General features: G+C 40.3%; 1 protein-coding gene and 2 non-coding genes across 3 annotated transcripts in view; all 3 read right to left on the minus strand.

The window, feature by feature from the left end:
- itpr3 (inositol 1,4,5-trisphosphate receptor, type 3) overlaps positions 1 to 24742 on the minus strand; it is a 75840-nt gene that overhangs the window by 7853 nt on the left and 43245 nt on the right. The window contains exons 21-44 of the mRNA XM_063463154.1: positions 21979 to 22123; positions 21743 to 21887; positions 20441 to 20655; positions 20047 to 20167; positions 16149 to 16203; positions 15895 to 16060; positions 15225 to 15392; positions 12903 to 12977; positions 10544 to 10663; positions 10006 to 10128; positions 8572 to 8772; positions 8362 to 8477; positions 7363 to 7498; positions 7152 to 7277; positions 5182 to 5307; positions 4979 to 5099; positions 4680 to 4861; positions 4435 to 4583; positions 4245 to 4353; positions 3690 to 3783; positions 2733 to 2908; positions 2141 to 2297; positions 876 to 1090; positions 413 to 613 (exon numbers count right to left, since the gene is read on the minus strand). Of these exons, the coding sequence (XP_063319224.1) occupies positions 413 to 613; positions 876 to 1090; positions 2141 to 2297; positions 2733 to 2908; positions 3690 to 3783; positions 4245 to 4353; positions 4435 to 4583; positions 4680 to 4861; positions 4979 to 5099; positions 5182 to 5307; positions 7152 to 7277; positions 7363 to 7498; positions 8362 to 8477; positions 8572 to 8772; positions 10006 to 10128; positions 10544 to 10663; positions 12903 to 12977; positions 15225 to 15392; positions 15895 to 16060; positions 16149 to 16203; positions 20047 to 20167; positions 20441 to 20655; positions 21743 to 21887; positions 21979 to 22123 (3442 nt within the window). The remainder of the gene's footprint in view (positions 1 to 412; positions 614 to 875; positions 1091 to 2140; positions 2298 to 2732; positions 2909 to 3689; positions 3784 to 4244; positions 4354 to 4434; positions 4584 to 4679; positions 4862 to 4978; positions 5100 to 5181; positions 5308 to 7151; positions 7278 to 7362; positions 7499 to 8361; positions 8478 to 8571; positions 8773 to 10005; positions 10129 to 10543; positions 10664 to 12902; positions 12978 to 15224; positions 15393 to 15894; positions 16061 to 16148; positions 16204 to 20046; positions 20168 to 20440; positions 20656 to 21742; positions 21888 to 21978; positions 22124 to 24742) is intronic.
- trnak-uuu (transfer RNA lysine (anticodon UUU)) lies at positions 23080 to 23152 on the minus strand. Its single transcript has one exon. It is a non-coding gene; the product is annotated as a tRNA-Lys (tRNA).
- Positions 23961 to 24033, minus strand: trnak-uuu (transfer RNA lysine (anticodon UUU)). Its single transcript has one exon. It is a non-coding gene; the product is annotated as a tRNA-Lys (tRNA).

The raw sequence follows: 24742 nt of genomic DNA on the forward strand, positions 1-24742 counted from the left end.
CTGTTGATATCCTCAACTTTCTTATATTTCTAGTAGTAAGTATCGTCTTGCATTACCAACCACTGGCTTTGTGTTACATGCAGCTATATCGATCTGCCCAGACTAGGAAATGGAGATCACTGGCCACTCCTTAGTGAGTAGTTACCCCAACAAGGTCCCCATGAATGTTAATAATGTAATCATCTGCTTTATCACTACTGACGAGGGACAGTTAACCTAACAAGCATGTCTGTGGACTGTTGGAGGAAGGAAATCCACACAAGCAGAGTGAGAACACTCAACTTCCAGCTGCAGGTTTGAACCTACAGCCTTCTTACAGTGATGCTGCAGTGTTAACCGCTGCACCACCTTGGCACCTGTACCGTCAAAGAAAAGTAGAAACCATTATTTCCACCCTGTTGTTCTCATGTACCTGGTTCTCTTGGCAGGGTCCTTGGCAGTACTCTGTAAGTGTTTCCAGGGTCTGAATGATGAGGTGGACATTTGATTCATTGATGTACAAGCCCAGCAGGCCCAGGCCACCCGTCGTACTACCACACATGATGTCCAGGAACTGAAGTGTCTCACACACAAGGTTGTAGTTGGCTTTGTTATTCTGACAACGCAGGAAGTTCTGGAAACACAAAGTCACAAACTTGAGCCTTACATTTTCTGTATGTGTGCTCACATGAAGACGATGCTGGGACAAACAGATAGCTTTACTTCCTGTACTGGCCTCTAACAGACGGTGGTAAAAGACCTGCCTAAAGTGGAGAGAAAAACATCCAACTTGTCTCTAAAATCTAGGTAGTAGATACTAACTTTTTGTCACGTGTTTAATGCTATACAATCTGTAAAAAAGGCTCAACACTGTTCAGTAGTTAGTAGGAACTGACCTGTAGGTCGTTGTTGTGGTTCTCACAAAGCAGCTGTAGGAACCTCAAGATCGGCTTCATGATGGTAACAGCTGGTCCCATCTCTGTCTCCACCTCCTTCTGTTCTTCAATAGGTTGAGCTGGCAGGGTGGAGGTGCCTGGGGCAATGGGCGCCCCTGGTACCAACAGTGGATGACCCCCTGTACCCGGAAGTACACCCAGAGTGGTGGAGCCACCTTTAAACCATAAAATATTATTACAAACATCTTTCAGAACTCAAACTTTTTCAGAGTCTTATTTTTCCCTTCACAAAGGTGCATAATACATAATTGTCTAAGGAGCTTGGAAAGAAAAGCGTCTGGACTTCTTTAAGTTTCTTGAAGACATTTCACCTCTCATCCGAGAAGCTTCTTCAGTTCTAAGGTCAAATGGTGGAGAGACCAAACAACCACTTCACAAGTGCATGGAACAACATAGAAGAACCACCTCCACGGGACAAGACTCGGTGGTCCATCTGCATCTAAAGGATAAAGGTCACTCTTTCGAGGATGCCAATGTTCACATTTTGGACAGAGAGGACAGATGGTTTGAAAGAGGAGTGAAAGAGGCCATCTATGTCCACTGTGAGCGACCATCTTTGAACAGAGGCAGTGGTTTACGACACCAACTGTCTGCCATCTATAATCCAGTTTTGAGTTCCCTCCCCAGACGCCTTAATGCCCACTCACATCCTGGGCCATCTGACCTCAGGAAATCACATGATAGGGTGGGGCCAGGTTTCACAATGAGCTCACCCGAAACCCTGGCTGATTGTGACCTACACCCGTTTTCACACCTTGGCTCATGTGATTAGGTAGAAGATCATTAGGGGGTCCATTGTCCCTCTCGGGTGGTTACTCCCACAGAGCTTTAATCTGGGACACTCCACCATTTGACCCTAGAACTGAAGAAGCTTCTCAGATGAGAGGTGAAACATCTTCATGCAACTTAAAGAAGTCCAAACACTTTTCTTTCCAGGCTCCTTAGACTACGACGACCTGGATGACTGAGAACCTTCACAGACATGTGTTTGTTAATTAACCATTTAAAACATTATATCAAATGTCTAAACTTGATCAAAGTTCCTGTGAGTGATGCCAAACCATTGGTTACAAAATGGGGTTTGATCATACCATCCTCAAATAAATCTAAGGAACCCTAAATATGGACGTACATTGAAACTATACAATAATCGGATTCCACAGATGTGTCCTCATAAAACGGTACTATTTTCAGATGCCTCTCACCGTTCTCCAGCTTCTCGTTGGCCTTGTGTGTCATCTCTCCAACATTAACAGAAACCGTTGCTTTAATGTCAGCCTGAGCTTCTTTCATTCTGTCATTAAACACTTTAAAGAACTTCTCTGACTTGTTGTCACCCATCATCAGTTTGTAGAAGGAGTTCTGCATAAGAAGTGGACAGAGTCAACACACCAGTTTAACACGGGACCAAAAACAAGCTTGAAAACCATCCCAGTCTAAAACCATGCCTAAAATGAATCAAAACCAGCTCTGAAGCAGTCTTTGCTCTAAAACAATATATAAAAGATGGTCAAAACTAAACCCAGCGTACAACCACATCTCACCAAGAACCAACTTATTTAATTAAAATGGTCCCATTGCCAGTACCACATCCTGTGATCTCTGGATCAGCTATGTTGAAGAAAACTAAACTACACTATTCAAAAAAAAAAAAAAAGTGACCATTCTTGTCTCGGATTTATTGTTTTTACACGTTTGACGTATAATTTGTTTTTTCCTGTGCTTTTAGAACGGACTTGGCTCTGTAATTTCATGACAGTGACTTAAATGAGCAAAGAAACTTCTCCTGTCTGCTACCTGTATCTCAGTGTTTCCTCCCTCCAGCAGACAGATGGCCAGCTGGATGCTCTCCTGGAAGATCTTATCATTCTTGGTGCTCATCACCAGATCTGTGAACAGCTTCGTTCCTCCTTCGCGATCCAGACGACACTGGATTGCTGCCACCGCCGCCCAGTCCCGCTCCTGTTCACCGCCTAACTCACAGAAAGAAAAATACTGCATAATATAGCAGCTTGTGGACAGACAATATAGATTATAGCATCATAAACACATTAGATTGCTATTATTGTGTTACGTAAATCATGTTAAATAAATGGTGTCCTGGGGAATCTCCCCCCAGACTTGGATCAGTGAGCTCAGTGGTTCTAATTAGCAACACTGAACGCACTGACACATAACTTCCAACAGGTTATAAATTAAATCCAAGTCTGGGGAATTCAATTCCCTCTTCATTAGTAACTATATAAACACACCAAAAGCCTTTAACCCAGGGTCCACTACAACAACATAAAACATGATGGGTGGGTCTGAGGATTTCATCCTGGTACCTAACAGCAGTCAGAATACTGCTGGCCCGCACATGGAGGTTATTGCCAGCCTCCAAGGATATACATGAGACAACAAACCTATCAATGTCAAATATGGATGTGTCATCACGAAGGAGCTGGACTACCTGTGCAACAAAGACACCAGCAAAAAGCAGCACTAGAGAAAAATCAGTAAAGAAGGATAAAGACAGAGAAATGAAGCCCCCACCTGCAAAGTCATCCTCTTTTTGGGTTCGTGTCCAGTCTACAATTTAATTTAACAAAGCAGGTGAAATGGATTTCGGATGTTTTGTGCTTCTTCACTGAACACAATGACATTCCTGAACTTATCTGACTGTGTTATACTGTTATGATAAAATGTTTCCTGCATTTTATTTGAGCAGTGTTTATTATTTCCTCTGAACAGTGTTCGCATGAAGCAGTTTACCTGGAACTCCAAGTTCAGCTAAGTCATTCTTCTGGTTGGGCTTCTTGTTTGGAAACAAGTAGTTTTGCAGTAAAACTTTCCGCAGCACTATTCCCTGAAACAAATCAACAGAAAGTCCATTCAGTCTCCATCCTGTTACATTTAACTGAAACAAAACCAAGAAATAAGCCAGAGATTTCAGTTTGGGGAAGGCTTCGTTCATGATCAGTGGCAGCAACAAGGCAGAGAGGCTGAAGAATGGGGAAAAAGACGAGAGAGGGTGGGGAACGCAAACACGAACAAACAGGTGAAGATGATTCAGTGAAAGGGGAGTGTTTGGGTTGTGGTCCCATTCCAGACAAATTATCTCAAATAAAATAAGCATAAATATGGAAAAACTGCAAAAGGACCACTGGAAGCTACAAAACCACCAAAGAAAAATGACCACAACAACACTGGTTTTTTTTAATATACTGTATTTGTCAAGGACATGCCTTGGTTGTTCGACCGTGATTATAATGGTTTTGATTTAAGTTAAACAGGCTGATTGTGGTAGTTCAGCTACTATTAACTCACCTTTTCATCAAAGTCCAGAGTCCTGATGAGCATCTCCTGCAGAGTCTTTAGGACTTTGATGCACAGCTTCTCCTCTGAAGACATCAGCGCCTTGGTGTGCTGGATCAACCTGGTCAGCACACGGACATCATAATTCCCCTCATCCTTCTAGTGTCAGTGCTCAAGCATGCTTTACACTCAGATGACCTACTTGGAAATGAATCCTCCGGACTCACAGCGCTGTCGGATGTCGGTTGCTTCAGGGAACAGCAGCTCCGGCTGATGGAGGACATCCACCAACACAGAGAGCTCAGCATTCACCAATGGCTTCAGACGCTCCTCCAGAGTGTTTATGATGTCCTGAGGAAGATACAGAGGGAACAGGGGAAAATACAGTTTACTGCAAGTTAATGTAAATAAAGATAAGTCTTTTTTTTTTGGTGTGCCCTTGTGCACCTGCAGCTTCTCTATGATGTTCTTGTAGTCCCAGGGGTTGGTAGGAGCGCTAGGGCGGATGTGGCGGGAGGAGGATTTGTAGTTTGGATTGGTGCGCGACAAAGAGTTCAAAGCTGAAGTGGACAGCATGGTGTTGATCTGAGCCTCCAGTTCCAAAGGCACAGAGATGGAGCGACTCTTAGCTGGACAGAGAGAGAACTTTATTTAATGTTCACAAGACTTAGTCACCCTTTTTTAAGTGGGAATGTGAGAGAAAACTTTGGGAATCATTCGTGGCTCAGACGGTGCCAGGATGTTACCTGTCACAGCGAGCGTCTTGATGCATGCCTCCACCTGCCCTCTGTGCTGCTGCTGCAACCAGGGACAGTCCAGCAGCCTGACAGACGACTGAAGCAGCTGAGTCACGATGGTGTGATGAGTCTGACAGAGACAGAGAAGCATTAAACTAACTGGAACCACACCTAAACAGTTTTATATCACCAAGGTGAAGCATTTTCTTCACCTGCAGAGAAGTGCTGTTTTCAGAGAAAGGGGAGCTGAAGAAGGCGTTGATGGTGTCAAAAACCACGCTGATGATGTATTTCTCCAGAACGGGATCGGAAAGACGCTTTTCTCGTTTATTACAGACCTGCAGAGAGGGAAAAAACCCCGAACATCAGCACCATGTCACGTCAGGTTGTTTTTTGTCTACTTTCTTATGGATATGACTCTCAGATACTGTTTATCTGTTGTTCTGCTGTAGATAGTTTTTTTAGGCTTGTCACTTTTTTGACCTCCTATTCTTCAATTTCCTCAGATATTTTTTAAGGATACTCCCCACACGATGCTGGTATATGCCAAGTTTTAAGCTAATAGCCCTTTGAGAATCACCTTGTCTTACATCCCTAGCAGGGCCTCCTCCTGAAGTTGACCTTGTGTGGGTGTGTCAGATCAATTCAATTCAATTCAATTTATTTACACAGCGCCAAATCACAACAACAGTCGCTTCAAGGTGCTTTATATTTTAAGGTAGACCCTACAGTAACACATACAGAGAAAAACCCAGCAATCATATGACCCCCTATGAGCAAGCACTTTGGCGACAGTGGGAAGGAAAAACTCCCTTTTAACATGAAGAAACCTCCGACAGAACCAGGCTCAGGGAGGGGCGGGGCCATCTGCTGCGACTGGTGTTATCCTGCCATATTTCCTGCCTTAGGTGCCGCCTTTTTTGTACAGCTGACTCCCATCAACAACTAAGAATTCTTGAGGCCAGAGATGGTGAGCTGTAGTGCCAGAGAGCCATGTTGGGCTGCAGCTAGTGAGCTGTGTGTGTGTTTGGAGGTGGATTGCCCCTACTGTGTGGAGAGGAGTGTGTTTTGGTACTAACCCTTTTTGGCATATTTTCAGTTTATTGTTTTCTTTCTTTAAAAGGTGACAGCAGCTTGTCCGTCTCTTTTAGGTAAGTTATTAATGGAAATATGTCTGTGAAGGTTCTCAGTCATCCAGGTCATCGTAGTCAAAGGAGTTTGCAAAGAAAAGCGTCTGGACTTCTTTGAGTTGCTTGAAGACCTAGGGGGTCCTTTGTCCCTCTTTGGGGGGATACTCCCACTGGGTTTAAATCTGGGACTCTCGGCCATTTGACCTTAGAACTGAAGAAGCTTCTCGGATGAGAGGTGGAACGTCTTCAAGCAACTCAAAGAAGTCCAGACGCTTTTCTTTGCAAACTCCTTTGACTTATTAATGGAAACATTAATAAACCTGTTAATTTAACTATTTTGCCTCCCTGTCTCCTTTTTTCAACCTGGACACCTTTTGTTACTTTCCCTCACCCCTGGACCTTTTTAGGGGAACGTAACACCTTGTTGGTGTAAAAATGTTTTATGCAAACTCTGTTATCTAACTAAACCAGGGGTGGCAAACTCCAGGCCTCAAGGGCCGGTGTCTTGCAGGTTTTAGATCTCACCCTGGGTCAACACACCTGAATCAAATGATTAGTTCATTACCAGGCCTCTGGAGAACTTCAGGACATGTTGAGGAGGTCATTTAGCCATTTAAATCAGCTGTGTTGGATCAAGGACACATCTAAAACCTGCAGGACACCGGCCCTCGAGGCCTGGAGTTGCCCACCCCTGAACTAAAGGAACAGGACGAAAGAGACTAAATTTCAAATTGGTTCTTTACTAAATTGTCTGTTATGTGCAGGTAACACTGGTTCATCTGTTGAATTAGGAGGCTTTTAGGTGAGGTTTAACAAAAAAAAGGTAAAAATCAGCCAATGTCCAAAAAAAAGCCTCAAGTGCTCAAGACCACTTTTTTTCCCCAAATCCAACTCAGTGGAAGCAAAATATAAAGAAAGACTCTGCACATTATTGTACATATAATGTTACAAAGCTGGATGCTTGTGTTAAACCTGGGTGTAGTTTTAAATAATGAGGTAATGATTTACAATAGTTTATCATTTATGATGATAAACTATGGTGCTGTTCCTACCCGAGCCATGTCCACAGTGAAGTCCTCAAACAGATTCCAGATGTGGTTGGATGTGTAGATTTCCTTCATCTCCACCTCTGTGTCCACATAGCAGTGATTCACAAAGTTCACATAGGCAATTTTCACCTGGAGACACGCAGGAAGTCAAGTTAGCTTTCTGGTTTAATCAAAGCAGTTTAAAAATCTTAAACCACACAAACACGGTGAGAACCTCAGTGATGCAGTCCTCATGGGTCACCACTCTGACCACATCCTCCAGGGGCAGCAGGGAGGTGCATTTAATCTCCGTGTACACGTTCTTCCCCTCTGCACAAGCAGCCAGAAGCTCCACCAGAGAGATGTGATACCTGCAGGGGGGGAAATGATTTCACATTCAGGTCTCAGACTGAAACACGACAGCATGATTGTGATGGGAAATAAAAGCACCTGATGGTAACTTGAAAAACTTTGTTGTCCACACAGTATTTAGACATATATATATGCACCCATACGTATATATACTTGAAAACAGATGTGACTCCTTATAGGGCAAAATCTGCCAGAACCAAATCTGTCAATTAACTTGCTCAGATCTTCTGGCATCAGAAGAGCTCCGACTTGTGTGTTTATAGCAGCAGAGTTAAGGTGGTACAAACTTCTGCTCTGCTTCTTCTTTTAAACGATTTGACTGATGAAACAAATGAACTCCTCGACATCATCTGTAGCTTAATATACAGCTATGCGTACAGAGCGATACTGACACACTGCATCATTGTGTCTGGGTTTTGGTATTAGAATAGTGACACAGCACTGCCACCATCACGTCAGATAGTGCATTACAACACTTGTATAACTATAAGTTCACAATCACTGCAAGAACTTCTCAAGAAAACATGTTTAGAAGTTTAATAAAAATTTTGAGTACCTGGTTCAAGATCAGAGGAGACACAAATTCCTTTTTGATTGAATCAGGAAGGACATATATGGCATAAAAAAATCTTAAACATGCAGAGCTGCATGCTGTTTGGATCCTTTTATATCCTGTTATACGATAATTTTATCCTGTTATAAAATTGTCTCCAGCTCGAAGCTTTCAGTCATTTAATAAATAAAATAGAATCCTGTCATTTCTTAAATGACCGCGTTATGGTTAGTATCAGGTTTTACGATGGATTAATAAAACTGCTTTTTTTCATTATTTCATCATCATCATCATCGCTGCCTTCGTTACCTGAGTGGGCTGGTCTCACTGACGCCCTCCCTGCTCTCTGCCATCAGCTCCAGCATGACTTTAAACGAGTTTTTGTCGTTGTAAAAGACGACCACGTCCTCACCAGCGTTTGTTAACTACAAGAACAGATGAAAGGGAAACTTGAATACATCAGCATGAAAACACGGGTTGATGTTTTAGTAGAAGTGAAGCCGTGCGTCTCATCCTCACCTCGGTCATGATCATGTCCTGACACTTCTTGACGTACTTGCCCTCGGCCTTGATGATGGTGTGGAGGAAGTTGAGGTACTGGACGTGGCGGCCGTGCGTTGCCAGGCAGTGGATGAAGTGATGCAGCACGCTCTCAGAGATCTCGCTGCACAGTTGGTAGTTATTACTGAAGATGTGCTGCACCGTCTCCGCCTCCAGGAGCTGGACATGAACAAGGAAAAGTTTAGAAATCAAAAAGGTTTCACTTCAGGTCAGTCACATCAACACTGATATTTATTTAGAGAAGACTAGTTTTGACATTTTTTTTTCATTACAAAAACCCCCAACTGCCTTCTGAATGTTGGAAAATAGTGAAAACAAATTTTGGGAATTTGTTTTCACTATGTCACTATGTCCCTGTGACATCATCCAACCACAAAAACAGCTGGTTTATAATCATAAACCTCCTAGGACCTGGCGTCACATATGTGGACATCACATTTGGGTTGTCTAGACCAAAATCTAAAATTTTGCTCTACAAGGGCCTGATATCCACTTATGAGGACATCATACTGCCACTGTTCTATCAAAATTTAAAACGAAGTCCTCATATGTGGCTCTCATTTTTCTCAGAAACAAAAATCAGGTAAAAAAAAAAATCTGGTAAATCTTTGTTTTTACATTCATCAGGTCCCAATCAGCCCAAATAGCAAAGAGAAATTAAAAATGCATGGCGTGGAAGAGTTCAGGTCTTAGGAGGTTGATATTTGTGGTGGGGCGTGGTCTGCGGTGCCGTGCAGGGAGGGCGGACGCATCCGTAATCACGCCCGCCGGGTTAAAACACGGGGACTCAGGTGTGTGTGGTGAGATGTGAATAAAGATGGCTCTAAATGATACTCCGTGGTCCCGCCGTGCCTTATTCTCACCACAATATTCTTTCTCTAGCTGATTAATTTTCATTCAAGTCCCCTTCAGTACACCAAGCATTAGAGTTGTCAGAGAGGTTTCTCTCTACCAGCCGCTCAAATCACTTTAACAGAAGATAAGATATTAAGACTGTTTTCTCACTTGACATATTCCTAAAGAAACAAACACACACACACACACACACACACACACACACACACACACACACTCGTTTTCATATCTTAGTGAGGACATGTCATTGACATAATGCCTAACCGATACCCCAAACCTAACCATAACCTAGCTGTAACCCTCACACTAAAACCACATTTTGAGTCCCAAACTCATTGGGGACGGGCATTTTGTCCCCATAAGTGACTCTTGGTCCCCACAGGTATAGTAGCATGACAATTTCTGTCCTCACAAAGATGTCTGAACATGTAACCACACATAAAATCAACCACCCTTAAAGCGTACTGAACGTCCACTCAGATTTATGAACTAAATAAGCATTTTGTATAACTTTTGCACATTTGTAAAGCAGCTTACCCCCGGGTTGAGAAACAAGTTGAGGTTTTTGTGCAACAGAGCCTGATTCTCTTGGTTCCCCATACAGAACTTCTGCAGGAACAGGTGAGTATACTTGATGATCTCCTGCATCTTCACATCATTCTGCACACACAGAGAGACAAACACGATGGTTAGTCTTGGTTGAGCTGAACTCTCCTCTCAAATCTGGCTACAGCCAGACTATTTGAATATATACATATATTTTAATCGAACGAAAGAAATCCACGAACACCAGGGGCAAAAGTTAACTACAATAAATATGAATGGCTGTTAAATAACAAATCTCAGCCTGTTTGATAAGTATTACATTATTATAACTACTCCACAGTTCAAAATGAAAAGAAGACTGGAAAAAGAAAGAACATCTGTAATAAGTTATTGATGAAAAACTCCACTGTGAGATTTCTGTCAATGTCATTTAAAATAAGGCTGCATGGCTTCAAGTGCAGCACTATTTGAATTGACCTGCTTAATTAAGCCTGCTAAGGTGCTTTTATTTTGGGGTGTCCCGTCTTACCTTGTCGTAGGAGACCTGCAGCAGGTCCAGCATCACTTTATGAGCACCCATGTTTTTTAGCAGCCTCTGCTGCTTCTTCCAAACTCCGCTGCTGCACATCTTATTCAACCTCTCCAGGATCTGCAAAGGGTGAGGAGAGAGATGGCAGACAGCGGAGTCACGTGCAGTTAGACAGATGATGGTCAACTTCTATTGGTTGAAATACTTCATTTCAATTTAATTTTCTAGTGTCAATGTTAGTTTGTTTTTATGAGCGTTATTTTCATGGGTAAAACAGATATTAGAGTGCAAGGACACCCTTCATTTTTTTTATATTTCGTTAGTAAAAGGGGAAATAGGTGCACTGTTTTATTGAAATATGTGCAAATATATGTGAAAATACAGTATACAACAAGCTTGAAAGTCAGTATTTGGTATCACCACCTTCATTCTTCAACACAGCCTGAATATTTTTCTCAACATTTCAACAACAAGTAGTCTTCAGGAATAATTCTCAGGCTTGTTGGAAGGACATCTGAAGCTCTTCTTCGGATGTTGGCTGCTTTTTTGTTCCGTTCTTGGTCCCACACGGCTTCAGTAATGTTGAGGTCCAGGCTCTGGGGGGGGGGGGGGGGGGGGGGGGCATCCATGGCCGATAGTGTTCCATTGTGTTTTTCTATCCAGGTATGCTTTTACTGCACTGGCACTGTGTTTATACTTTACAATTGATTCTTTGCTAAGCTGTCTGCTATGTGGAGACACAACGCAGGTTTATCTCTTGAGTTAGCTGTATTTTTATCCTTGAATGATTCTTAGGTTAGCATTAAGCTTAACAAACAATAAGCACTGAAAAAATTCCAAGTCGGGCTCCATGAAAATAAAATATAATGAGGTTTGGCTGAAGACTGTTGCATGGTACTGTAGAGACTGCAATTATATTTTTGTACATTTTTTCTAAGCTCTAAGTATCCCACTGTGTATTTTACACTTGTTTTTTTTTTTTTTAGCTTAGTTTTAATTAACTATAGTATCTGTGATGGGCTGTATATGCTAAGAAATGAGTTTAATTAGCATTTTAAGCAATTAAAGTTTTCCCCCATAGAAAGTATGCACTGTGTAAAAAAGTCTTTCATAAAGCCATTCCACATTTAGGAAAAAAGTACAAGATTTCTTTACACACTAAAAATGTTAACATAAAATACATTACGTAACACACACAATGTAACACAATCATTACTGTTAAACAATGTGTCTGTAGAATTATCTTTAGAACAACTAGAGTAGGTGCCGTGCTGGGCTCAGGGTTTTTTCACACATATTCTAAGTGATAAGATATTTTTTCATTTCTGAAAATGCTAAAATGAATCTTATTTGTGAATAAAACGCATGTTTATTTATTCATTGTTTCCCGAGCGTTTAATTTAAAGACATACTTGAATAATACTGCCAGTGTTCCCCAAGACTCAATTATGGGCCCATTACTATTTCTTTAAATATACTGTGCGCGATGTTTGTCACGTTTTCAAAAATGTGTGTGTTTTATTTTCAGGTGGCGCAGGTGCGTAGATCATGTTTAAGCTATATTAAAATCTATAACCTTGTGAATTTTTAAAAACTTTGCCAACATGAGAAATTATCAATCTGACTTGTAGAAACTAAGCACATCTACAAATGAGTATTACTCACAAAAAAGCCAACTGTTGTTATTTCAGTTTACTTCAGTAGATTTTGGGGCTCAGAAAGCTTAATTTAATTAATAAAACATTAAGTGAATCATCAGATTAGCATTTTGTGATTTTGTAGCACATGATATAAAACAAATAACGAACCACATAAATATTGATTATTAATGACATTCCAATGTGGAAAGAGTGTGATTCATTGACAAAGGTCATGATTAGAAATTGTACCAAACCTAATCTCTTTCAAAACATTGAAGAAATACAAGATAATTTGAAGTCATAGTGGCAACAACCGAACATTTGGAAGCTAAAATTTACCAGAGCAAAAGGAAGGTTTTGATTGGTTGAATTTGGAATATAATTTTATACCAAATAAGGACTTAAATCTATCCTTTAATTTTCATCTTCGTTTCCATTTGTGACATTCTGCAGGTGTTGTTCACCAGAGAAACTAGTAGGAGAGAATAATGATGGAATTATCCTGAGCAGAGAAAAACCACCATTGCTGGAGAGATAAGAGATAAGATCACCACGTGCAGGACGTTTTCAACAGAGAGATACATCACAGCTGTGCCCTCGTTGATTAGTTAATAGATGATTTTTTGGAAGAACGTTCCAGAAAACCCAACAGACAGAGACAAATCAAAAAGAAAAACTGATCACGTGTTGAAGAAACATTAACGAACAGGCGCTCTCACCTCTTTGACTTTCTGGTAGTTCTCGTTACCCTCCTTCAGTTTCTCCTTCTTGGGCGTTGCCTCTTGTGATGCCCCCTGCAGGATGCAGAGGGTCAGACAGCATATGCAGTTCTCTCCGGGTATGGCACCACATTATACACTCATTGTGTCCTCACTGAGGACTTTACACTACATTTGTGATCCTGGTCAATATTCAGATTCACTTGTTAACCTCAACATTTACCAGCTCACTAGCAAACTAGCTTGGTTAGTGTTAGGTTTTGTTTTAGCCGCATGCTAAAAAGGCAAACTTCAAGAAACTAGAAGATATTATATTCCAAATAAAGTCTCATATTGCAGCCGTTTCCCTTATAAGCGTTTTGATTTGGCTGCTCCAAATAGCCACAAATCGCATTAAAAGAAAGGCGTGGATGTTAACCTAACCCCAATCCTAATCCTAATCCTAGATGGGTCACTGGAGGTTAAGGAGCAAATATATCACTAAACAGACATGGGTAGCAGGGTAGGATAAGTGTGTGGACAGATGTAATGTCTGCAAACACACCAGCACATCTAGTTTCCCTAGGAAGTAGTGTACTGGAGGCTTGCACCAAAAACAAACAGTTTGCGTACTGCAAACTGGTTATTGTTTATTCCAATATTTCTTAAAACTTTGCCGTCTCTTCTGTAAGGTTACTGGTTTTTAAACTATTTTTAAACTCCTAGAACTTCTGAACAGCACCCCAATTGGCAGGTTTAGAAGTACCCTCGCTGGTGGAACCACATTTTTCTCTATGAGAAGTTGTGAAAGATACGGAGTGAAGTCAGAAAGAGGTCATTTTGGTGTGGATGAAGCTCTTTCTTTACATTGAATTTTTTATTACAAAAACAACTTCTCATGTTAATGCGATTGGTTGTTGTCATTATCAAGCTAACATTTTAACAAAGCACGACTAGCTGGTTGGGTTTTTTTTAACATGCAGTGTGAGTGTATAAGATGTATGACAACAAGAAACTAGTTCTAGAAAAACATTTTAGAAATAATGTTTCTGCATTTCAAAGTATAAACAACAAGAAAGAAAGAATGAAAGAAGGAGAGATGCCATGCAGTGAAAGTGCCATGCCACATATAAACCCACTACCTTATATCCACATGATACACCAGGAAGCCCAACACCAACAGGAAGTGAGTTTAAAAACCAAGATGCAAAAGTTCAAAAGATATTTTTATTTGTTTTTGTTTAGTACTTTAGTTTTATTAGTAGTATTTAGATTTTTAATAATATGTTGTTGATGTGTTGTTTTAAATAGTGACTGAATGGGGTAGTTGGTTAGTTAGTCAGTGGTTAATAAATTGGTTAGTTGTTATATTGACAAAAGCTTATGATGTCAATCAGCCACCTAGACACGAAGATCCTGTTGGTTCTGAAAAAAATTGAAATCTTGAAAGCAGTTTAGAGAACATACAAAACAAAGTAATACTGACTTCAGCTAGCCTTTAAAAACCCTTTAAAACAGCCTCTAAAACCCAGACTTAATCTGGGATTCTCCTCTCACCCAGCTCAGTATATCTGTACTCTTATTATTTAGATATGGGAAGGTTTGAGTCAGTATTATAGACTTTAAAGACAAAGGACACAATAACAAGGTACACAAGATAATATTTATGAAGAAAAATGGCCTTAGCTCCTCTGCATGAATACTTAAACAAAAACAGACCTCTTGGTATTTTAAAACTAACTCTGTTAAAATAAAACCTCATAATTTCATATTTCATAAATTTTATTATAATTGGTTTATTGGTCATATAGTCAATTAAAAATTATGACCACTGAATTAAAAAATACTGGCGGCACTATCCTACATCACCTTGTTCTCAGCTTATCGCATTCACAAGATTTTCAGCAGAATTGACCTCTGACCCTGATATTCAAACTCATCTGAGATTTTTCAGTTTGAAAGTCCTACGTCGCTTTGCTCTTGAGGATGCTGGTTAACAATGAATGACTGCTTGGTCATCAAGTCTGCAGCTGTCCGTGTTTGTGTCCACAGCATACTACAATCAAAGACTAATACTCTTACCAGCTGAGCTATGCAGGCTTTGTATTACGTGTCTACATAAGACCTAACTTACGTACATTTAAAACCTTTGATTTGAAAAGTTTCTTCATAATTTCTCATCATGGGCTCCTGCATTCTCAAAGCCTTAGCTTTCACACACTCAGTAGTATCAAAATACATTTTAAAAATGTTTTATTTAAACAGGGGAAAAAAATCCACCGAGATTAGAAAATCTCTTTTGCAAGGATGCCCTTATCTTATACTTATCTCATTAGTCCTTACCTCTGTTTTTTCCTTCATGTCTTTCTTGTCCTTCTTCCCTTCTCCTCCTCCCGAGCTTTTCTTCTCCACCCACAGTTCAGATTTCTCCACCAATGTCCTGAGGCGATCCAGATCTGCCTTAATCAGCTTGTAGTTCTCCACATCCTGAGCGGAGATCAGCAACTGGACCTGCAGTCACAACTTGGAGGATTAACATGAATATTCTGCTTAAACTTTTTTTTACAAGAGGACACAAAAGACCAGCAGATATATTTTTATATTTTTCATTTTCTGAGTTCTGCACAGAAGACTGTAGCAGAAAGCCTGGGTTAGCAAAGAAAGTACCGTTATGTTTGAGGTTTTATTAAACTAGCTAACGCAAAGAAAGCCTGGATATACTAAACTTACTTCGCACTACACCCCTCAGGGCCACAGATCTCCAGGAAGATTTGAAAAATTCAGTGAATACAAAAAAATAGACCATTTGAAGTTAATTATGACAAGTTTAATGAAGAATTGCTGGTCTTAGCTAGTGTTGTGTACATTGATTCTCATGACTGTACTTCTTGCGCTTTTTATTACATTCCCTTCTGAATAACAGTAAAGCATTTTAAGGGGTCAGCATTTTAGTTAAGAGATACTGGATTTTGTTTTGTGCTTATTTATGTAGATTTTGCATCTCTGTGTGCACCTGTTTGAAGGTATGTAACATTTCCTGTCGCTGACTGAAGTGTCTGAAAAGCAGCTGCAAGGCTGCAGACACCAGAGGAGCGTAGTCATGCATTGTGAGGTGGATCAACACCCGCAGGAACATGCGACCACCTTCATCGTCCACCTCCAGGATACTGTTCCCTTTTCTGCACACAAATACACACAAAGTACTTAAGATGTGTGTATGTTGTATTAATAAAACCTGTGCATGAATGCATGCCCAGCAATACATACCCAACTCCAAACATGGCCTCTGCCTGCTCTCCAATGAACTGCAGGTTGATGGTGGCTGAGTAGGGACAAAAAGGCCGGTGTTAATAAACAACAGAACTGAAATTAATTATTCATGGTTTCACACCAAGTTGCTCATACGGTTCACTCTAAATGTCACCCATTACTGTGCAAAAGTCTTGAGCCAACCCTCATTTCTTGATGCTCTGCTAGGAAGATGGACAACATGTGCAAGCATAGATAGTATGGATACAGTATGGATACAGTATGGATCATTCTAATAAGCTTGAAAGTCAATATTTAATATGACTATATTTATTCTTCAACACAACCAGAACTCCCTCTTATTTAACTCTCTTAAGTAAGCTATCGTCAAATTCCTTTAATTATTCTTTAGGAATAATTTCCAGTTTTCTTGAACAGTCCAAACCTCCTCTTTGGATTGGTTAGCCTGTTCTGTTCTCTTTCAAGATGATCCCACACTGCTTCACATTGTGGAAATCTTTCAATCTAAGTTCTGTTCATCTGGACGCTGAATGAACAATGGGTTGTGAGGTCAGTTCCTTGATCATTAATATGCAAATTGTCATGACCATTGATCAAAGACCACTGATCAATGGTCATGAGTACCAGAGAGTTGGGGAATGGCTGCAATCACAGCATTGTAAGATGATGAAAGACGTACCCTTTGGCCCCCTCCTCGATTCAGAGATGATTTCCCATTTATGTGAAAAGTGTTCTTTCAGTGGTGCTAGTTTCAGTCATGTGCAAATGTACTGTTTATAAGGTTGGAAACCTGCAGTCAGCTGAGACTAAAGGAAATCACTTGGATGAGTAATGAAATGCTTCACCCACTGAAAACGCTATGTCCAGATGAACACAATCAACCTTTTGGGATTTACTTACCTGGATGATTGAGCATGCATCAAGACATTCCAATCTAAGTCGTGCACCAACTATTAAGAAATAGGGTTAAAGACTTTTGCGCAGTAATTTGTGTTATAATAATAAAATGACTCGTAAACTGGTGAAAAAATGTGGCGTGTACTCTCTGTAGGTTCTTCTTTGCCTCTAATATGAGCGTATCTATGCACTACCTGTCATGTCCATGTTAACCGGGACATCTGAAGCATAGGGAGACAAGTAACACAAGCACCTTAAGAAAAACTGCAGGGTGGATATTCAGGTAGACAACACGCAAAAGTTTTTCTAAAATCCGTGTAAATTTAACCCATCTCATTAAAGTTTTGTTAAATATTCAATTATTAGATTTATCATATTTTAATGGGACCTGTCATACCTCTTTCCATATACATATTTTTATTTCTGGATCCTAGTAGAACAACCTCACAGTTTATGTCATTATCTGGACCCAGCATTTTGAGTTTCTTGTGTTCTAGTAATATTTTGGATTATGTTTTATGTTCAGGATCATTTATAGTCTTAGTTATTCTATTGTGAGTTTCTTTTATTCCGTGTTTAGATTCTTGATTATTAGATTCCCTCTTGTGTCTTTGCCCTCTGTGTCTGTCTCGGTGTGTCTGTGTGTATATATGTTGTGAGCCCTCGCGTCTTGTTCCATTCTGTGTTTCTCCAGCCCCTCATGTCTCCTCTCTGTCCCCCTCGCTCGTCTGCCTTTCCTCCACTCCTCTGTCAAACACGTCTCAGTCTTGTGTTTCTCCATTTACTGTTTTATTGTGAAGGTCTCGTGTTTCCATGTTCGATGTGTCCTGTTTTGCTTCCCGTGTGGCATCATGTTAATTCGTGCCAGCTGCGTTCCCTGAGTGTTCTCACTTTCCTCGTTATCTTTCTGTGTATCTATATCAGCGTCTCCCTCGTACCAAGCTGTGTGTTCTGGTCCTAATTTAGTTTTCTCTATTGACTTGTTTCAGCAAAAAAGCTGGATTTTGTGCTAAAGTCCTGTCTAAGAGTCTGCGTCTGGGTCCAATCCTGCCTGCCACATACAGTTTCATGACAGTTTAAAACTAATAAAAATCTTTATTTATCTTATAGTTGGCCTTGGTGCAGCCCTGGCTGTGACAAGCCATTGAAGTTCTTCTCCCCCTACTATTAAGCAAACAAAAATTTTGAGCTTTGTGCATAAGATGATCATATTTTCATATCCACTCTGACATCACACACATCCAAGAGCAGGAAAAAGCTATGCAGCTTATGACTCACAGTGAACAGTAGTGCAAGTAATGACCTCATTACTTGAAGAGTAATTATAATAGTATATGGATTTCAGAAAATAAGGAAAAACATAACAGGTCCCAGATGATATTAATTGTGTTTTTAGGTATTTAGATATATATTGGGCACTAATTCTTCCCTCAGGGAAGCGCTACAGGTGCATCAGCACAAAGACTGACAAACTCAAGAATAATTTATTCCCAAAAACCATAACCATGCTGAACACATGCACTGAAAACACAGTTCCACCCCCCAATCCAAGCACTTCCCTTCATAAACAGAACACACATCATCACTGTGCAATACTTAATTTACATGCAATAACCTACACTGTAAGTATATAACACTATTTTTATTCATGACTTGCATATTTGTACATTGTATATTTTTGAACACTGTTCAAATGTATATATTAGGGGTGCAACGATACTCGTATCGATATTGAACCGTTCGATACAGTGCTTTTGGTTCGGTACGCATGTGAATTGAACAATACAAAATTTTTAATTTATTTTATCAACTTTTCTTCTGACGATGCTGTCTGTGTTGAGAGCTCAGTGGATCTGCGTTCGACTACTCTGCCTAGGCTGCACTGTCGAGCGCAGATCCACTGAGCACAGCGCAAGCTAGCAAGACAGAAGCTAAGCTCCTTGCAACATGGCAAATTGAACCTCCCCCACCCTAATTCAGATCTGGCCTTTGGAACTATTTTGGTCTTCATGTGAAGTATGACCCTGAAGGTAAGCGCGTCATGGACAAAAGTAAAACAGTATGTCGGATGTGCCACGCAATGCTCAATTACATTGGTGGGAACTAGTGCATTAGCGCAGTTAGCTTGTTAACGTGTTGACGCCGTCCAGCCCCACACACGGGGCGATCCGCGGTAGCTCGTTAACGGAGATTTGCCGTGTTGTGGCGTTAACATCATTTCAGATTAACGCTGACAGCACTAGTGGGACCACAATGAATATGACTGCACATTTACTCCGACATCATCCTAGTGCAAAGACAAGTGGAAGCAGACAAAAACAACAAGCACGCATGCTACAAACTTTACCCGAGTCATTTAGACAGCCGTTAGCACATGATTCTCCTTATGGGGACCTGATATGTTTAATATGCTGCTGAGAGTATACCCCAGAAGAAGCGTAGAGTATAGCTTTTATTTTGGAAAGAGCCATTTCTCTGTAATAAACTCTCTTTTCCAAAGATGAGGGATTTCTCCATCAGATATTTATTTTTTTATTACTTTGTCGTTTCAGCAACATTAAATTTAAAAACTGTACTTTTGAGTTAAAATATATATTTATAATTTTAATAAATGACAAATTAAAAAAGCATGAACAGTTTTTTGTATCGAAAAAATATCGAACCGTGACACCAAAGTATCGAACCGAACCGAACCGTGAATTTTGTGTATCGTTGCACCCCTAATATATAGTGCTGCAGAACTGTGCACTTTACCCCCTTTCTTGTCTTTTCCCACATGTCTACAATAGGACATGCTCTGTATCTCATTGTACATGTGTACAGTGACAATAAAAGGCTTTCTACTCTATTTTAATAAAAAATACAGCATTTCTAAAATTAAACTACCACACACATGCACATGCATGCATATAGAAGCAGAAGACAACTTTTTATATATAGTTTATGTATGTTAGTAAACTGAATTGAATGAGTTTATTTCCACCAGCTGTGTTTCTACCTGCATGCTCCATATTAGTGGTAGCGTCAGCGTCAGCCATGGGATAAACGTCCACAAACTCCTTCTTAAATACAGACAGGAGGAAGGAGAGGCGGTAGTCCAGACGGACATTCAGGATGAACTGATGAAAAGGAAAGTGGAATTCAGTTACAATAACATCATTTTACATATAGGGTTTGAATGTCATTCTTATAACTTTGCTTACAAACTAAAGGCATTTTGTGAGCAGGCCCTTTTGCTAAACACTGGTTGGGCAGTGTTTTATTTCTTGCAATGTTGTCTAATCGATATCTAATACATTTCATTTTAAATATTGTACTGCATTGGAGGGGTGTACCTAAAAACAAAAAAGTGGCCACTGAGTGTAAAATGTGTTAAAATTATTGTATATTACCTGTAAAATCTCCAGTATCTTCAGCTTAGTATCCATCACTGTCAAGTCCATGTTGTCAAGACTATCTTTACTGCCTCTTTGTCCTTCAAGCACAAGCGCTGGCCCCATTCCTGCTCCTCTGGGAACTGCACCTCCGAATATGGACTGTTTCCTGTTGAGGACCATGGTCGACATCATCTGACCCATCCCATGTATAGAGCGCTTCACGTTCTTGCCTTAACAGAGAGAAGAAAAAAGGCATGTCAGTGTAATTAACCTGACAATATTCGAAATAAAGTCAATAACAGTTATACATGGGCACAAAGAGACCTCTGGGAACGAGTCCAAGAATGTTGTTGCTGGACGGTCCAGCAAAATAACCACAGAGAAACACAAAATGAAACAGAAACAAACAAAAATTATATTAATGAAAAAGAGACATAAACAAGTAGAAAACAGCACAAAATGAAAATGAAAGGTGAAAATAACTGAAAAGAATCAATAAACAATGAAGACAAATGAAAAATTGCTTGAAACAGAGAATGAGCTAGACTTGATAAAACAAATCAGCCATGTTTGATTAAAAAAATGGAAATCAGATCAAATGACCAGAATATACAAATGCAGACGAGAGAGAGATAGAGCAAAAAAGATTTGCAGAGGGGCCTGCAATTCCCATAAATTCATAAACAAAAAGACCTTTTCTTCATAAGGGAAGGAACAATTGCCAAAGCAGTCATAACTTTTTATTGTGAGCTTTAAAATGATAATAGATGAATAAGTTATCAAGGTATCAAAGATAAATGTTTGTTTTTGTTTGTTTCATTTGACCTTTAATGGACTTTCATTGGACTAAATAGAGCAAGCGCATTCAGAGATCGGTGCAAACTTGACCTTGAACTGATTTTCACAACAATTACAGTTTGGGCTGTTGTTAGTATCTACCATCACACAAAATCTGAAGATGATATCTTAAAATTGTGGAATCTAAACTGCTCACAAACAGGCATACAAACAAACAGGACCCATTACGTTCTCCTAGTTCTTTTAAATAGAACTAATAAAAATAAGTAAGTAATTGAAGATAAAAAAAGTTAAACTTGAAAGCAAACCTAAACTGTATCAACAGACAAGAGAAACAATTCATGTGCTTAGGTGACAAAGTGCAAATGTACTGGAATGACCACCATGAACCTGAAAATGGTGCTTCCAAAGCAAGGTCTGTGAAATCATCTAACAGTGTCTTACTTTCTTTGTGATGTTGTTAAACAAGTTGTTGTTAAACAATTGAATGTCTTAGCTTGTTATGGTATTTTAAGTCACCTGATGCATCATCATTGAATAGGAGACCAGCGTGTCCTGGATTGGGTCTGCAGTCAATGATACCCAGCAGGGTCCTTGTGAGTCTGAGCAGCTCAAAAAAACTGTAGAAGCCAAAGTAGATCAAATGTCTGGCCAAACTCACGACCTGAAGGAAGAAGGGAAATGGAAGAAGTAATCACAGACAGCAGTAGTAGAACTTTTTAGTGAAGTTGTAAGACTAGGGAGTAGAAGCAGACCTCATATGTGAGCTTGTTTTTCTCCTCGTCATGGAATGGCATGTCATCATTAAGGACGTTGTTAAGATACTCTTCCATGAAGACCATAGTACTGGAGAACCGGTTCTTCTTGTTGTCTCTACTGTCGTCCATGTTAGAGTCATAACTAATGATGAAGAAAGAGAAACAACACAATCTTTGTAATAATGTTTTGTAGAAAAACATTATGTTGTGAAAAAAGGAAGGCCCCAGAATACTTACTGGAACGTAAGATTAAAAGTATCACAATGAATCGACTGACCTATACAGATTCAGTGTTGGAACAGTGTCAGGAAAGTCTTTACGACAATATTCACTTTTAAAGAAGTGGTTCATGATCCTGTCTAAAATATATGTCGCCAAGAAAGAGGCACATATGTGGTATCCCTCTTTGTGTTGCACCTACGGATACCCTCTCACTTACTGTCAGAACGTTCCACAATCTTTTTGACCATTTGTGCCACGTAGTAAAGCAGCTATGACTACTGGGCACATTACCTATATTGGGATAAAGATGACTTTCAAGACTTTTGGAGTTCTTCAATGAACCCACAAGACCATTTATAAGACGCTTATAAACAGTGTCCCCTCCTAGGTGTATTTCATTGAAATGGTGGTAAAGACTGACTTGTGTCTTCAACCTAGCTCACTGGCCACGCTGTGCTCTCCAAGCTACAAAACGAAGATGCACGACAAAATGTCTGAAGCTCTACCAACTTAGTTATCCCGGCCATGGCCAGAAATGTCTAGGCAAAGTCTAAAGGCCAAACACCATATTTATGTGTAAACTACATGCCAGTGTTGGACCACTGTCGAAACGCCTTTCAGATAAAAAATAAGAGGATCGTTTTCACCTTTTCTGAAAGCAAGAAGTGCGTGACATTCGCATGTCAATACGCTGCAATGTGAAGGAGCCTACTCTTGTGTGGTGTGTCACCTCAGCAATGGAATGAAAGCTGGCTTTTGGATACAATATGGTTTGTCATGTAGGAACTCTGGAACTGATGACCAAGACCAAGGTTTACGCAAAGTCTCCACCAAATGTTAAGACGTGTGCTTACCTTGAGGTGCAAACACATACAACGCCTGAACAGGGACTTGAACCCTGGACCCTCAGATTAAAAGTCTGACGCTCTACCGACTGAGCTATCCAGGCCCTGCCAGTTTACGCAATGCTGACGCTAAAGCCTGCGCTCAAGGGCTTCAAAAATGTCAGTATAAAATGGCGTCAGAGCTACTCTACTCAACCACTTTCCAAAGTCAAGTAGCATAGTCATTATCCCCCTTTCTGAAAACAAAGGGTCACAACCCTGGAGACACTGTCTCTCACTTACTGTCAGCACGGATCATCGTAGTAAAACAGCTATGATTACTGGGCACATTACCTATATTGGGATAAAGATGACTGTCAAGACTTTTGGAGTTCTTCAATGAACCCACAAGACCATTTATAAGACGCTTATAAACAGTGTCCCCTCCTAGGTGTATTTCATTGAAATGGTGGTAAAGACTGACTTGTGTCTTCAACCTAGCTCAATGGCCACGCTGTACCAGTGAGCTCTCCAAGCTACAAAACGAAGATGCACGACAAAATGTCTGAAGCTCTACCAACTTAGTTATCCCGGCCATGGCCAGAAATGTCTAGGCAAAGTCTAAAGGCCAAACACCATATTTATGTGTAAACTACATGCCAGTGTTGGACCACTGTCGAAACGCCTTTCAGGTAATAAATAAGAGGATCGTCTTCACCTTTTCTGAAAGCAAGAAGTTTGTGACATTTGCATGTCAATACGCTGCAATGTGAAGGAGCCTACTCTTGTGTGGTGTGTCACCTCAGCAATGGAATGAAAGCTGGCTTTTGGATACAATATGGTTTGTCATGTAGGAACTGATGACCAAGGTAAACATAAAGTCTCTGCCACATGTTAAGAAGTGTGCTTACCTTGAGGTGCAAATACATACAATGCCTGAACAGGGACTTGAACCCTGGACCCTCAGATTAAAAGTCTAATGCTCTACCGACTGAGCTATCCAGGCCCTGCCAATTTACGCAATGCTGACGCTAAAGCCTGCGCACAAGGGCTTCAAAAATGTCAGTATAAAATGGTGTCAGAGCTACTCTACTCAACCACTTTCCAAAGTCAAGTAGCATAGTCATTATCCCCCTTTCTGAAAACAAAGGGTCACAACCCTGGGGACACTGTCTCTCACTTACTGTCAGCACGGATCATCGTAGTAAAGCAGCTATGACTACTGGGCACATTACCTATATTGGGATAAAGATGACTGTCAAGACTTTTGGAGTTCTTCAATGAACCCACAAGACCATTTATAAGACGCTTATAAACAGTGTCCCCTCCTAGGTGTATTTCATTGAAACTGACTTGTGTCTTCAACCTAGCTCAATGGCCACGCTGTGCTCTCCAAGCTACAAAACAAAGATGCACGACAAAATGTCTGAAGCTCTACCAACTTAGTTATCCCAGCCATGGCCAGAAATGTCTAGGCAAAGTCTAAAGGCCAAACACCATATTTATGTGTAAACTACATGCCAGTGTTGGACCACTGTCGAAACGCCTTTCAGGTAATAAATAAGAGGATCGTTTTCACCTTTTCTGAAAGGAAGAAGTTTGTGACATTCACATGTCAATACGCTGCAATGCGAAGGAGCCTACTCTTGTGTGGTGTGATACCTCAGCAATGGAATGAAAGCTGGCTTTTGGATACAATATGGTTTGTCATGTAG

The sequence above is a fragment of the Pelmatolapia mariae genome, linkage group LG20 (genome assembly GCF_036321145.2).
Source record: "Pelmatolapia mariae isolate MD_Pm_ZW linkage group LG20, Pm_UMD_F_2, whole genome shotgun sequence".
In the NCBI taxonomy this organism is placed as follows: Eukaryota; Metazoa; Chordata; class Actinopteri; order Cichliformes; family Cichlidae; genus Pelmatolapia; species Pelmatolapia mariae.